The sequence below is a fragment of the Canis lupus genome, chromosome 18 (genome assembly GCF_003254725.2).
Source record: "Canis lupus dingo isolate Sandy chromosome 18, ASM325472v2, whole genome shotgun sequence".
Taxonomy (NCBI): domain Eukaryota; kingdom Metazoa; phylum Chordata; class Mammalia; order Carnivora; family Canidae; genus Canis; species Canis lupus.
The window spans coordinates 40,481,743-40,498,082 of record NC_064260.1 but is presented as its reverse complement, the minus strand read 5'-3'; the positions used below and the strand labels follow the sequence as shown (position 1 = coordinate 40,498,082).

General features: G+C 41.0%; 1 protein-coding gene across 1 annotated transcript; it reads right to left on the bottom strand.

Annotated features, from left to right (window-relative positions):
• Positions 1-14,238: 14,238 nt before the first annotated feature.
• LOC112668788 (olfactory receptor 4C46-like) lies at positions 14,239-15,167 on the bottom strand. The gene is given in 2 exon segments (XM_025461427.2): positions 14,239-15,017; positions 15,020-15,167. Coding segments are annotated over 2 exon segments (927 nt in total).
• Between the last annotated feature and the right edge of the window lie 1,173 nt (positions 15,168-16,340).

Sequence of the window (16,340 nt, the reverse complement as noted above, 5' to 3'; positions counted from 1 at the left end):
TGAGTTAATGGATCAGACCCAATGCTGTGTGCAATACTGTAATGGTGGATTAAAAGTTCTCTACAGTCCTTGGATGGTAGTTTTGGCAGAAGAGTTGCATGCAGAGAAGGCAAATCTGTATCCAAAGAAAGTCTCTATGCCATTAGCTACTGCACTTCTATTATGGAAGCAACAATGTAATGAACCTATATCCAGGCTCATCATGCCATGGAATCATGTCCTATGGGGGGCTTGCTTTTGCTGCTGGAAGATTGGGCACTTAGCAGTGGTCATGGTAAGGATAACTTTGGTCAGTGAACTCCATATTGTTGAACTCCTGTACAACCTCCATGCCTGCCACCAGGGCCACTTTGTTCATGAGCCCAATGGGTGATGAGAGAAGTGGTAGGTAAAGAGGCTGAGTAGTATGCACGAAATGTGTCACTCTATCCACTAACCAAGTTAAAATTAAAATTAAAATCCTCCTCCGCTGATCATTCTTTGATGAGCATTCACGGGAGACGTAAATATCTTGTGTGTTTTTACTGATTCAGAAAGGCATGTAAATATATCTCTTCCTCAAATTTTCTTGTTGTTACCAATTTTCCAATAGTGTTTTCTTCATGTCCCTGATCATTCAACTAAATCCTTGGCCCAAGCACATGAATCAGTATACATTGTTACATCTGGCCTTTTCTCTTTCCAAGGAAGTGAACACCAGGTTCATTGCTTAAAGTTCTCCCCATTGAAAGAATTGCCCTTCACTACAGACCTTTGTGGATTTTTCAGAATGGGGCTGTAGTGCTACATCTATTTACTTTTGAGCTCTACCCACATATCACTGCTGAGGCTTTCTGTATACCAAACCAAATCTTTTCCTCTTTTGTCAGTTTAATAAAGTGATCCCCCAACAAGGTTTTGGGCTCAGTCAGGTAGAGAGAAGGTATCATAGCAAAAAGTAGAGACTGTGAGCATTTGGCTACTTCTTCATATGAATTTTCTGCAGTTCTTGCTTGGGCCAGATCACATATATGGTAATCAGTCCTTATATTGGTGTGAAGGGATGTGTTTCAAGATCCTAGGTGGATGTCTGCAACTGTGTAGAGTACTGAATCCTATATATACTTTGCTTTTCTATACATACATACTTGTGATGACGTTTAATTTATAAACTAGGCACAGTAAGAGATTAACAACAGCAATAATAAAATACAAAAATCCACAACAGTATAGTAATACAAATTATGTGAATATGGTCTTTGTCTCTATCAAAATACCTGATTGTACTGTACTCACCTTCCTTCTTATGATAATGTGAGATGACAAAATGCTGTCCTAGTGAGATGAAGTGCTATGAATAACACATACATGGTGAGGTAGCATTAGGCCACTAAAGACCTTCTGAACATATCTCAGAAGGATCATCTGCTTCTGAACATCAGGTAATAGCAACCATGGAAGGCAAAATCATATATAAATGAAGACTATTCTATTTGATAATGGACTGTTGCACGGCATTCCCAATTTTATGGTTTTGGGGGTTAGAAAACACCATGTTCAAGATGAGTAGTTAGGTTTCACAGAGAATTGGTGACCTATGGTTAAGCGTTTAGTCTCTACCAAGGCCCAGTAGCAGGCAAGAGGCATTTCTCAAAAGGAGAGTAGTTGCCTATAGAGGACGTCAGGAATTTGCTCCAAAATCCTAAGGGCCTGCCCTGCAGTTCATACATGGAGGACTGCCAAAGACTCCAGCAGCATCCCTTTCTACCATTGACATATCAAGCACCATTGGATGTGCTGAATCATAGCACCCATGTGGAATAGTAGCTTACACCACAGTCTCGATATGAGACAGAGACATTTCTTTTTTCTGAGCTCCACTCAAATTAGCAGCTTTTTGAGTAACTTAATAAATAGACATGAGTAAAATATCCAAATGAAGACTCTTGGATTCTTGGATTGCCTTCCCTATCCAAGATACCTAGTGTGTATAGTACATCTTTTGGTATCAGAAGGGATAGTTGGACCAACATACACTTTTCCTTAAAAGAGAAATATTTTTTTGTTTTATTAAGTTCAAATTAGCATATAGTGTATTATTAATTTTTTAATAATAAATTTACTTTTTATTGGTATTCAATTTACCAACACACAGAATAACACCCAGTGCTCATCCCATCAAGTGACCCCCTCAGTGCCGGTCACCCATTCACCCCCACCCCCTGCCCTCTTCCCCTTCCACCATCCCTAGTTCGTTTCCCAGAGTTAGGAGTCTTTATGTTCTGTCTCCCTTTCTGATATTTCCCACACATTTCATCTCACTCCCCCTTCTATTCCCTTTCACTATTATTTATATTCCCCAAATGAATGAGAACATATGTTTGTCCTTCTCCGACTGACTTATTTCACTCAGCATAACAGCCTCCAGTTCCATCCACGTCAAACAAATGATGGGTATTTGTCATTTCTAATGGCTAATATTCCATTGTATACATAAACCACATCTTTATCCATTCATCTTTCGATGGACACAGAGGCTCCTTCCACAGTTTGGCTATTGTGGACATTGCTGCTAGAAACATCGGGGTGCAGGTGTCCCGGCGTTTCCTTGCATCTGTATCTTTGGGGTAAATCCCCAGCAGTACAATTGCTGGGTCCAGGTAGGTCTATTTTTAACTCTTTGAGGAACCTCCACACAGTTTTCCAGAGTGGCTGCACCATTTCACATTCCCACCCACAGTGTAAGAGGGTTCCCTTTTCTCCGCATCCTCTCCAACATTTGTGGTTTCCTGCCTTGTTAATTTTCCCCATTCTCACTGGTGTGAGATGGTATCTCATTGTGGTTTTGATTTGTATTTCCCTGATGGCAAGTGTTGCAGAGCATTTTCTCATGTGTGTATTGGCCATGTCTCTGTCTTCCTCTGTGAGATTTCTGTTCATGTCTTTTGCCCATTTCGTGATTGGATTGATTGTTTCTTTGGTGTTGAGTTTAAGAAGTTCTTTATAGATCTTGGAAACTAACCCTTTATCTGATACGTCATTTGCAAATATCTTCTCCCATTCTGTAGGTTGTCTTTTAGTTTTGTTGACTGTATCCTTTGCTGTGCAAAAGCTTCTTATCTTGATGAAGTCCCAATAGTTCATTTTTGCTTTTGTTTCTTTTGCCTTCATGGATGTATCTTGTAAGGAGTTACTGTGGCCGAGTTCAAAAAGGGTGTTGCCTGTATTCTTCTCTAGGAGTTTGATGGAATCTTGTCCCACATTTAGATCTTTCATCCATTTTGAGATTATCTTTGTGTATGGTGCGAGAGGGTGGTCTAGTTTCATTCTTCTGCATGTGGATGTCCAATTTTCCCAGCACCATTTATTGAAGAGACTGTCTTTCTTCCAATGGATATTCTTTCCTCCTTTATCGAATATTAGTTGACCATAAATTTGAGGGTCCACTTCTGCATTCTCTATTCTGTTCCATTGATCTATGTGTCTGTTTTTGTGCCAGTACCACACTGTCTTTGTAGTACAACCTGAAATCTGGCATTGTGATGCTCCCAGCTATGGTTTTCTTTTTTAAAATTCCCCTGGCTATTCGGGGTCTTTTCTGATTCCACACAAATCTTAAAATAATTTGTTCTAACTCTCTGAAGAAAGTCCATGGTATTTTGATAGGGATTGCATGAAACGTGTAAATTGCCCTGGGTAACATTGACATTTTCACAATATTAATTCTGCCAATCCATAAGCATGGAATATTTTTCCATCTCTTTGTGTCTTCCTCAATTTCTTTCAGAAGCGTTCTATAGTTTTTAGGGTACAGATCCTTGACCTCTTTGGTTAGGTTTATTCCTAGTCATCTTATGCTTTTGGGTGCAATTGTAAATGGGATTGAGTCCTTAATTTCTCTTTCTTCAGTCTCATTGTTAGTGCATAGAAATGCCACTGATTTCTGGGCATTGATTTTGTATCCTGCCACGCTACCAAATTGCTGTATGAGTTCTAGCAATCTTGGGGTGGAGTCTTTTGGGTTTTCTATGTAAAGTATCATGTCATTGGCAAAGAAGGAGAGTTTGACTTCTTCTTTGCCAATTTGAATGCCTTTAATGTCTTTTTGTTGTCTGATTGCTGAGGCTAGGACTTCCAGTACTATGTTGAATAGCAGTGGTGAGAGTGGACATCCCTGTCTTGTTCCTGATCTTAGGGGAAAGGCTCCCAGTACTCCCCATTGAGAAGGATATTTGCTGTGGGCTTTTTGTAGATGGCTTTTAAGATTCCGAGGAATGTTCCCTCTATCCCTACACTCTGAAGAGTTTTGATCAGGAATGGATGCTGTATTTTGTCAAATGCTTTCTCTGCATCTAATGAGAGGATCATATGGTTCTTGGTTTTTCTCTTGCTGATATGATGAATCACATGATTGTTTAACGAGTGTTGAACCAGCCTTGTGTCCCGGGGATAAATCCTACTTGGTCATGGTGAATAATTTTCCTAATGCACTGTTGGATCTTATTGGCTAGTATCTTGTTGAGAAGTTTTGCATCCATGTTCATCAGGGATATTGGTCTGTAATTCTCCTTTTTGGTGGGGTCTTTGGTTTTGGAATTAAGGTCATGCTGGCCTCATGGAACGAATTTGGAAGTACTCCATCTCTTTCTATCTTTCCAAACAGCTTTAGTAGAATAGGTATGGTTTCTTCTTTAAATGTTTGATAGAATTCCCCTGGGAAGCCATCTGGCCCTGGACTTTTGGGTCTTGGGAGGTTTTTGATGACTGCTTCAATTTCCTCCCTGGTTATTGGCCTGTTCAGGTTTTGTATTTCTTCCCAATCCAGTTTTGGTAGTTTGTGGCTTTCTAGGAATGCGTCCATTTCTTCCAGATTGCCTAATTTATTGGCGTATAGCTGTTAATAATATGGTTTTAAAATTGTTTGTACTTCCTTGGTGTTGGTAGTGATCTCTCCTTTCTCATTCATGATTTTATTAATTTGAGTCTTCTCTCTCTTCTTTTTAATAAGGCTGGCTAATGGTTGATCTATCTTATTAATTCATTCAAAGAACCAACTACTGGTTTTGTTGATCTGTTCCACAGTTCTTCTGGTCTCGATTTTGTTGAGTTCTGCTCAAATCTTTATTAACTCTCTTCTTCTGCTGGGTGTAGGATCTATTCGCTGTTTTTTCTCTAGCTCCTTTAGGTGTAAGGTTAGCTTTTGTATTTGAGTTCTTTCCAGTTTTTGAATGGATGCTTGTATTGTGATGTATTTCCCCCTCAGGACTGCTTTTGCTGCATCCCAAAGATTTTGAGTGGTTGTATCTTCATTCTCATTAGTTTCCATGAAACTTTTTAATTCTTTCTTTATTTCCTGGTTGACCCTTTCATCTTTTAGCTGGAGGGTCGTTAACCACCACGTGTTTGAAGTCCTTCCAAACTTCTTATTGTGGTTTAGTTCTAATTTCAAGGCATTATGGTCTGAGAATATGCAGGGGAGGATCCCAATCTTTTGGTATCAGTTGAGACCCGATTTGTGACCCAGTAAGTGGTCTATTCTGGAGAAAGTTCCATGTGCACTTGAGAAGAATGTGTATTCATTTGAGTTTGGATGTAAAGTTCTGTAGATATCTATGAAATCCATCTTGTCCAGTGTATCATTTAAAGCTCTCGTTTCTTTGGAGATGTTGTGTTTAGAAGACCTATCCAGTGTAGAAAGTGCTAGATTGAAGTCACCAAGTGTAAGTGTATTATTATCTAAGTATGTCTTAACTTTGGTTATTAATTGATATATTTGACAGCTCCCACATTCGGGGCATATATATTGATGATTGTTAAGTCCTCTTGTTGGATAGATCCTTTAAGTATGATATATTGTCTCTCTTCATCTCTTACTATAGTCTTTGTGGTAAATTTTAGTTTATCTGATATAAGGATGGCTACCACTGCTTTCTTTTTAGGACCATTTGAATGGCAAATGGTTCTCCAACGTTTTATTTTCAGGCTGTAGGTGTCCTGTCTAAAATGAGTCTCTTGTAGACAGCAAGTAGATGGGTCCTGCTTTTTTATCCAGTCTGACACCCTGTGCCCTTTGATGGGGTCATTAGCTTGTTCACGTTCAGAGTTACTATGGAAAGATAGTAGTTTAGTGTCATCATGATATCTATTCAGTCCTTGTTTTGTGGATTGTTCCACTGGACTTCTTCTTAAAGGGGAATTTTAGGAGTCCCCCTTAAAATTTCTTGCAGAGCTGGTTTCTTTCAGTTCCTGCCTGTCTTGGAAGCTCTTTATCTCTCCTTAAATTCTGAATGAGAGCCTTGCTGGATAAAGTATTCTTGGTAGCATGTTTTTCTCATATAGGACCCTCAATATATCCTGCCAGCCCTTTCTGGCCTGCCAGGTCTCTGTGGAGAGGTCTGCTGTTATCTTAATACTCCTCCCTGTGAAAGTCAGGGATTTCTTGTCTCTTGCTGCTTTAAGGATCTTCTCTTTATCTTTGGATTTTGCAAGCTTAACTATTAAATGTCGAGGTGTTGAACGGTTTTTATGATTTTCGGGGGGATCTCTCTGTTTCCTGGATCTGAATGCCTGTTTCCCTTCCCAGATTAGGAAAGTTTTCAGCTATGATTTGTTCAAATACATATTCTGGCCCTCTGGTCCTTTTGGCGCCCTCGGGAACTCCAATTAAATGTAGGTTTTTCTTCCTCAGGCTGTCATTTATTTCCCTAATCCATTCTCATGGTATTTTAGTTGTTTGTATCTTTTTCCCTCAGTTTCCCTCTTTGCCATCAAGTTGTCTTCTGTGTCACTCACTCGTTCTTCCACCTGGTTAACCCTCGTCGTTAGGACTTCTAGTTTGGATTGCATCTCATTCAATTGATTTTTAATTTCTGCCTGATTAGATCTAAATTCTGCAGTCATGAAGTCTCTTGAGTCCTTTATGCTTTTTTCTAGAGCCACCAGTAGCTTTATCATAGTGCTTCTGAATTGGCTTTCTGACATTGAATTGTAATCCAGATTTTGTAACTCTGTGGGAGAGAGGACTGTTTCTGATTCTTTCTTTTAAGGTGAGGGTTTCCTTCTCGTCATTTTGCTCAGTGTAGAGTGGCCAAAAGCAAGTTGTATTGGGAAAAGGAGAAAAAGAGAAGAGAGAAAGAAGGAAGGAAAAGAGTAAAAGAAAAAAAAAAGGAAGAGAAAAAGAAAAAGAGAGAAGAGAAGAGAAAGAAAAAGAAAGAAAGGGAAAAAAGGGTAGGGAAAGCAAACAGAAATCAAAAAGAAAAAAAAAGTAAGACGGGGAATATCTTCTTATTCTGTACACTTTAAACCTTGACTTCCCCTGGAACTTGTCAGTCTAGCTGGCCTTCTGGGGGAGGGGCCTGTTGTGCTGATTTTCAGGTGTTAGCACTTGGGGGAGCTGCTCTGCCCCCTGCCTGGTGCAGGGCTCAGTGGGGGTTGTTTACCCCGTGAGGCCCCAGGAGCAACAGCCCCAGGGGCGGGGCCAGCTCTGCAGCCCTGGAGTCAGCTCCCGCAGTAACTCCGGAGCTCTCCGTCTGCAGGGCCTGGAGGCTCCGGGGCGGGGCCGCTGATCTGCTCAGCTCGGGGCAGGAGCGTCCTTGCTGTCCTGGGCCCTCCTGGCCTCTGCCTGTCCCGGGGGAGGCCGGATCCTGGGCTTTGTCCCGGAGCCCTGTGCTCCGGGGCCTGGGCTGTTGGATTCGCGCTCCGGCCCTGCAGCCCCCCGGAGGAGCCCCCGCCCGAGCCCCTCCCCGCTGCTCCCGCCCCGCAGCCCCCTACGCATGGAGCCTCTTCCTCTGCCCGAGCCCCCCCAGCTGCTCCCGCCCCGCAGCCCCCTCCGCGGAGCCTCTTCCTCTGCCCGAGCCCCTCCGAGCTGCTCCCGCCCCACCCCCCCTCCGCGGAGCCGCCGCCCGAGCCCCTCCGAGCTGCTCCGGGTCCCGCCGTGCGCGCTGCAGCCCTTAGGGAGCTCGGCGCAGTCTCCCGGGGCGCAGGTGTCTGTTAGTGTCCCAGGGAGCCCGAGGGCATCCCCGCCCTCCTGGGTCCTGCTCCAACTCCCTGCGAGCCCCTTTCCGCCCGGGAAGGCTGGTGCAGCTCCTGCGTCTCCGGGACGGGGCTCTCCTGTCCTGGGGACACTCGCCCCGGCCTCAGCCCGGCTCCTCGCGGGGCCCCTCCCCCTTGGAGGCCTTTTGTTTCTTTATTTCTTTTGTCCCCCGTCTTCTTACCTTGATAGAAGCGTGAACTCTTCTCACTGTAGCATTCCAGCTGTTCTCTCTTCAAATCTCAGGCCGAATTCATAGATTTTAGGATGATTTGAAGGTTATCTAGGTAATTTGGTGGGGACAGGTGACTTGGGGACCCTACTCTTCCGCCATCTTGCCTCTCCCTCCGCATATAGTGTATTATTAATTTTGGGGTAAAAATTAGTGATTCATCAGTTGCATAAAACACCCACTGATCCTTACATCAAATGGCCTCCCTAATGCCCATAGCGTACCCCACCTCAACACCAGCAACCTTCAGTTTTTTCTGTATAGTTAAGATTCTCTTACGGTTTGTCTCCCCCTCTGTTTTTATCCTATTTTATATTTACTTCAAAAGAACTATCCTTATATGCTTTATCCCCCTTGGATCGTGGACATTTTACTGAGTTTCAGTTACTTGAGTTTCAATTGTATTTACTTTCCATCCTCTGATACAGAAATGTCCTACTAATAAATCTTAGAGTATTTACATCTTGACCTCTAGATCCAATCAGTGTTTTGTCATCAATATAATGGACCAGTATGGTTATCTAGAAGAATAAAATACAATGGAGATCTCTATGAACTGAATTATGGCATAGTACCAGAGAGGTGACACAACTCTGAAGGAGGGCAGTGAAGGCATATTGCTGGCCTTGTAAGCTGCAATCAAATTGCCTCTAGTGGATCTTAAAGACATGTGTCAAATCATGTGCTACATACCAGGTACCAAAGAATATGTTAATTTACCGAAGCAACAAAACCACATCTGGTACAGCAGTTGCAATTCTTGGAGTCTCCACCTAGTTAAGTTATGAGTATCAACTGTCATTCTCCAAGATCCATCTATCTCCTGTGAAGGCCAAATAAGTGAGTTAAATGTGTATGTTATGGGAATCACTACCTCTATATCTTTCAAGTCCTTGATGGTGGCTCTAATCACCATGATTCCTCCAGGGATGTGGTATTGCTTTTTCTTTACTATTTTCCTAGGTAGAGGCAAATCTAGAGGTTTCCATTTGGCTTTCACTATAATAGCCCTCAGTCTGCATGTCAAATTGCAAGTTTGCCAGTTGCAAAGATATCTCTTCAGATTATGCATTCTGAAGGTGGAGAAGTACCAAAGAATGAGTCCAGTGACCTACTGGACCCATTGCAAACTTTGCCTGAGCTAAAACTCCAATGACCACCTGTCCTCTGGAAACTCCTGCTCTATCTAGGGGAACACTGTTGTTCTGGGTTTCCTGGAATCAGTTTCAGGTCACAACCAGTGTCCAGCAGTCCTTGAAGGTCTAGATATTTTTCTATTCCTCAATGCACAAATTGACAGACAAAAAGGCCATAGGCCTCATTTGGGGAATGCGGTGAAAAAGATTAATATATACATTTTTAGCAATGTCCCAGGGTGCTTCCTCAAGGGGATTCGATCTTCCCTTTATTCTAGGAATTTTGAGTTTATAGACTGGTTCCATCTGGGAATTAATTGCAAGATCACGAATCTCTCTCTTTTTATTTTTTTTAAGATTTTATTTATTTATTCATGAGAGACACAGAAAGAGAGAGAAAGGCAGAGACACAGGCAGAGGGAAAAGCAGGCTCCATGCAGGGAGCCCAATGTGGGACTCCATCCTGGGACTCCAGGATCACACTCTGGGCTGAAGGCAGGCGCTAAACCGCTGAGCCACCCAGGAATCCCACGAATCTCTCTTTTATGATTAAGTTTACTAAGCCTGTACATTTTTGCTAACACAGATCAAGGCTTATATAGTTTTCTTCCCTATTTCACTTCTAGGAGCACCAACATGACAGAGCCAGCACTGTAAATCTGCTTGTATTAATTATCCTGATTGTTATTTTGATTCTTCTGTCCTCTATGGAAAGCATGCCCACCTTGCCTTTAAGAAGCTCCAGTGCTACCACTTGGTAACTGTTATCTGGCATCAAAACACTCCCATTGCATTGGGATTTTCCAGTTTAGCAACACTAAAGGTCTGGCCTACAGACAACAGTGATCAGAGAGTTTTTCAAAGATGCTGGCACTAGCCTGAAAATTTAGTTCTCTGGTCATGACGAAAGGTATGACACCTAGAGACATCTGGGTGGCTCAGTGGTTTAGGGTCTGCCTTCAGCTCAGGGTATGAACTGGGGTCCCCATCTTGGGTCTTGCATTTGGATCCCTGCAGGGAGCCTGCTTCTTCCTCTGCCTATGTCTCTGCCTCTCTTTCTGTGTCTCTCATGAATAAATAAATACATTTTTCAAAAGAAAGGTATGTCTTCTTGACCCTCCCTGAAACGACAATCCATTTTTTTATGACAATCCATTCTAACATTCCGATATCCCCATATCTTTCAATGTGTCCCTCTACATTACATCAAGGCAAATCTGGCATTTCTACTTTGCTTACACTGGGCCCCCTTTAGATTCATGCTTTAGCCACCAACCAAGCAGATATACCATTAGCTTTACCTCAGTCCCCCAGCTATAATGTTACATGAAGAATCTCTGCTTAGTGAACCAATATCAAGAAATTTGGCTTGATTGAACTTTATTTCATGATTATCCAATTTTTTTCTTCATACATTAGAAAACATTTATTTTGGGGTGTACTGTGTTCATGAGTTACACTTTGTACCTCACTATTAAAGGTTGTTGTGTTTTGTGTCTTGTTATAGGTGTAGGAGCAAAGAGGATGGTGGGAGTGAGTACTGAGGAAAATCAGCCCCTTCTCTCAGGTCACCTGCCTTTGAGGGGGAACATTACATTTTCTTAGGCAATTCAACATTAACCCTTTAGTACAAAGAGGTAGAAACCACTTGAGCTGTCAAAAAAAGACTCATTTTCTCTGTTCTAACCTCCTCCCAGTTATTTATTTATTTATTTATTTATTTAAGATTTTATTTATTCATGAGAGACATACAGAGGGAGAGGCAGAGACACAGGCAGAGGCAGAAGCAGGCTCCATGCAAGGAGCCCGATGTGGGACTCCATCCCAGGTCTCCAGGATCACACCCTGGACTGCAGGCAGCACTAAACCGCTGCGCCACCAGGGCTTCCCTCCTCCCAGTAATTTAAAGAAGAGTCTGGTTTTCATTCATGACTTCTTTATCAAATCTTCATCCCATGTCAAGTTCTTCTGTTTATATACTTAGATATTTCTTAAAGTTTCCTATGTCTCTGTGTTAAGTTGGGTTCCCAAATGCATACTCTGAGATGGGGATTCTCATGAAAGTGATTTATAAGGAGAAGGGTTGAGGGAAGCTACTACGATATAGGAAGAAGTGTGTGGCCCCAACTGGGGATTGACTTCAGCCTGATGCCACAGGAATCTAGGGTATACACCGTGATACAGGACTGGCTCCACCCCGAGGCAAAGGAACCAGCCTGATGTCTATTGGCTGCTACCGTGTCCCACAGTGGTGGGTATAGCCTATAATTTTGTTCTGGTGCAAATGTACAGAGAAGGTGGGGCTTTGAGCTCTGAGCTGTTTGTAGCCCAGACACAGAGCTAGGAGACACTGGAGGAGTGAAGGAAGTGGATCCAGACTCAGCAGTGCCTACCACCTTCAACATCGTCACTGGCACCACCAGAGTTCAGGCTCCATCCTTTCACACCCACATCATGACAATAACATCCTGCTGCCACTCTTGTTCCCTTCAATCCACTTCCCACACTGATAACCCATACAGCTATCATCTCAAGCTCGAATCCAGCTGCATCACTCACTGGTTCAAAAGGCCTTCCAATGTTTGCCCCATGCTATTGTGAAGTAGGCTTTAACGTGATCGTGAGACCCTTCTGCATCTTTCCTGTTCTGGTCTCACCAGGTTCATGTCCTGCTATTTACCCATATAGGTTGGTTCATTTTGTAGCATACTGCCTGGCACATGGTGAGAGTTTAATAAATGATGTTGAATTTATAGATATATTAACACCTATGGTCACACTGCATTCACCAGAATTCCTGCATACTGATTTTCACCCCTGACCTTTGTAATGTATTCTCTCTCTTAGGAATGCTCCTACTCCAACTGAAGTGTACATATTCACTCTGCTGACTTGATTTCCAGTTTGAAATTCCATTTCATATGTCCTTTCCTCTTGGAACATTTCCTGAACCTTTCTTGTATGTCCCTAATTCATCCTTTCCTAGCACTTTGTGCTGCCACTACCTTACCCTTTATAACAGGGTGTTGTCATTTTCTGTTTTCCTCTGGGTTTCTTTCAGTGGATGTGAAGCTCTGTGAAGGCAAGACCCAGGTTCCCCTATTTAGCACTGAAGCCCCACAATCATCAGTGTTTCTGATATATTATTCTTCAGACTCAAGATGTTGCTATTGATTAATGGGTGATGGATAGATGGGATCAATGGAATATATTTATCCTGAAATTGTTTTGTGTGTGGGTTGAGCCACATATTTTAAAAAATATTCTTTCATGATGATATGTTACCACAATGTAAACTAATTAACAGAGAAGAATAACATGGACAACTCATGTTCATATGATGTAATCTTGCTGAGAGTAGGTTCAGTTTCAGTTACTTGAATCGAGATGAGAATGTCAGGTTCAATTTCTTTCTCATTACATGGTTTAAGCAGGAGTTAAAACAAATTGTGGTCTGTTTAACAGACCCAGCTAGAATTCTTGAATCCAAATCAGACAAAATAGGAAGATTATTCCCTACAGCTCAATATATTTTTTGTTCTACGTTTTATTTACTTTATTGATCTTTCTTTATAGTTTTATTTTTTAGTTATTATTTATCATGCACTAGTCATTTTTCTAATTGTATAAAATATTCTAGGTAGCAGGCAAGATCTCTATGGAGTATAAATATATATTAAAAAGTAGGAATTCTCATCTGGCATTGAAATGATCTTTGATTTGAGTCATCGCATTTTCTAACAGCTTATCAGCATAAGATGGGTGACATGACAATGATAGGATTCTGAAGCCCCCAAGTAAATTTTCTTTATTTTATTTTATTTTACTTTTTACAAGTAAATTTTCAAATAAAGTATCATATTCTTCACCTACTCCATCAGTGTTAATGGGCTTTCACTTTTATTTCCTAAAGTAAATACAAACCAGAATATTGCAATGAGCTTATTATCCACAACAATGATAACTAAAATTGACCTGAGTTATTACTGAAATATCCTTGGAATTTAGTTATAAGTAATGAATTAATAGAAATACAATATATAATCATCTATATTATTATGATATATAGTACATGTACATAATGATTTAACATGCATATGTATAAGATATATATTGTATATATAGATATTTGTATCTATATCTTATATATGTGGTCCAGCATAAAACCTAGCTCAATAAGTGGTAAGAATTAGAATCATCTTTCTGTCCTCATTGTCTGGCACTGTATCACAACATTTAAGAGCATGGTCTGAGAAATCAGGTAGTCTCTGATTAGTGAATCTTCAGTATAATTATTTTGATAATTCCCCCTTTCTGTTTCCTCACCTATAAAATGGGGATAATAGCAATGCCTACTTCTTTGGATTGTTATAAAGACTACTGCTCAATATCAATATATTTTTAATTTTTTAAAAATGATTTTATTTATTTATTCATAAGAGACACACAGAGACAGGCCTAAAGACACGGGCGGAGGAAGAAACAGGCTCCCTGTGGGGAGCCTGATTCCAGATCCCGGGATCATGCCATGATGCAAGGCAGATGCTCAACTGCTGAGCCACCCAGGTGTCCCTATTTTTAATTTTTAAAATTAGGATGAAAGCTTATGAATCCATGCATATGAATGAAGCTCATGAAACAAGCCCCAATTTGCTAGCATTATTCAAATATGCAAAGAGAGATCCTGAGCTAGGGTTATTTTTCCATTTCTTGCACCCATTTTTGCTCTTGAAAACAAAATAGCAGTCATTGTTGTTGTTGTTGTTGTCATTTTTTATGTCATAGGTATTCCTTGCTGAGATCATCCAACATGTCTGTTTGACTTTTGCCTCAGTTGAATCACTGTTGAGCTCCAGATACATTTATTTGTCACCCACACTAGCATTCCTACTACACAGTTTCCTAATGGCATTTTTCATCTGGTCATTTCTCAAGGTATAGATTAAAGGATTTAACATGGGAGTTATTGTAGTATAGAACACTGCAACTGCTTTATCAATGGATAAAGTAGCTGCGGGTCTCATGTACACAAATATGCAGGGCACAAAGAATAGGACGACCACTGTGATGTGAGAGACACAGGTGGAGAGGGCTTTGCGCCTCGCCTCCAAGCTGTGGTTCTTTAGGGAGCGCAGAATGACCACATAGGAAACCATGAGGAGGAGGAAGTTTAAGACACAGATGAAACCACTGTTGGCAGCAACAAAGAACCCAAGAGTGTGGGTATCAGTGCAGGCAAGATTGAGCAAAGGATTCAGATCACATATAAAGTGATCTATGACGTTAGGGCCACAGAAGGGTAGTGGGATGATAAAGAGGATCTGTATGGCTGCATGAAGAAAGCCTCCCACCCACACCACTGCCATGAGCAGGCCACATAGCCGCCGATTCATGATGGTCATGTAGTGCAGTGGCTTGCAGATGGCCACATAGCGGTCATAGGCCATCACAGTAAGCAGGATGACATCAGCACCTCCAAAGAAATGTTCCCCAAAGATTTGGATTATGCATGCATTGAATGGGATGGTCTTCTTTTCACGGAGTGACTCTATGATGAGGGTGGGGGTATTGACAGAAGAATAGCAGGCATCAATGAGGGAGAGATAGGCCAGGAAAAAGTACATGGGGGACCCGATAATGGGCTGGCAGTGATAGTGACCACGGTGAGCACATTTCCTACCACAGAGACGATGTAGATGACCAGAAACACAACAAATATGATTTTCTGCATCTTTGGATTCTCTGTGAGCCCCAGTAGCACAAATTCTGTCACGTTGTTCCTAATCTCCATTTTTTCGTATTATGCTTAACTACATGACCTGAAAAAGAAATCCCTTATGTTAATGTAACCTTGCATTTAGTAAGCTTCCACATCTAGTAAATGTAGCAGCCTGTATTCTAATGAGAAGTGGATTCTCATGAGGTTTTGTGAGATAGCAAGTAAGTTCTGAGTTCTTGAAGATCACCTAGGCATACTTCATCATCTGAGATGATAAAGAGCCTATCTTGAAGGAATCATACTGGCAGCTAAGTTTCAAAAGAGTGGTAAAGAATGGATGTTCAAGCTATGAATGGAAAGCTAGGAATTCTTTCTTTACCCTTAGGAAATGGGGAACCATGGAAGGTAACTGAATAGAAGTGGAAGAATGACCAGGGGTTGGAAGAATGGTGACTCTTGGATATAACTCTGTGAAAGTCCTTTGTGTGTCTTGGATGAAGTTGAATTAGCTTCAGTTAGGGGATGTCAGCCAGAGACAGAAAGCCCAGTCACAGAACATTTATAATAGTTAACAAAAATGTGGAACAGTGTGTTTCTTATGAGAATGTAATACAAGGCTCCAGGAGCTATTATAAAAGAGTAGATAATACAAGTTTTCAAAATCCCAAAATATTATAATAACTGATAAATATATTTTAAATGATTGATTACTATGTGCATGGCATGGTAGTAACCTGTGTGGTTAGCATTGTTTCATACTTTTTTGCAAGAGACGAAATGATTGCAGATGTTCAGAATAATAATAAAGATAATATCAACTAAAATGTAATTATATATATTTTATAATAATTATATCAACACAAATGTAGACACTTGCTGTGTTCGTTTTTTTCAGAAATGTGGTTGTTTAATCCTCACTACATTCCTGTGAAATAATTACCACTATCATACTTCCTTTACACAGCAGGAGATACAAACATAGAGAAGTTAAGAATCCTGCCCTAGATCAAGCAGATAAAAATGAGGAGAGCCAAGACTAAATCAAATTTTACTTGTGACCTTTTTCCTTCAAATTATTAATCCTTGCTCTACATTGTTCTGTGATAATAAACAGTGTAAACTAGTAATCTCTTTTGACATGACCATAATCAAAGGACTTTAATGGTACTTCAGAGGCAAATATATATGAAGTAATTTCATCAAGACACACACACACACACACACACACACACACACACACACGTA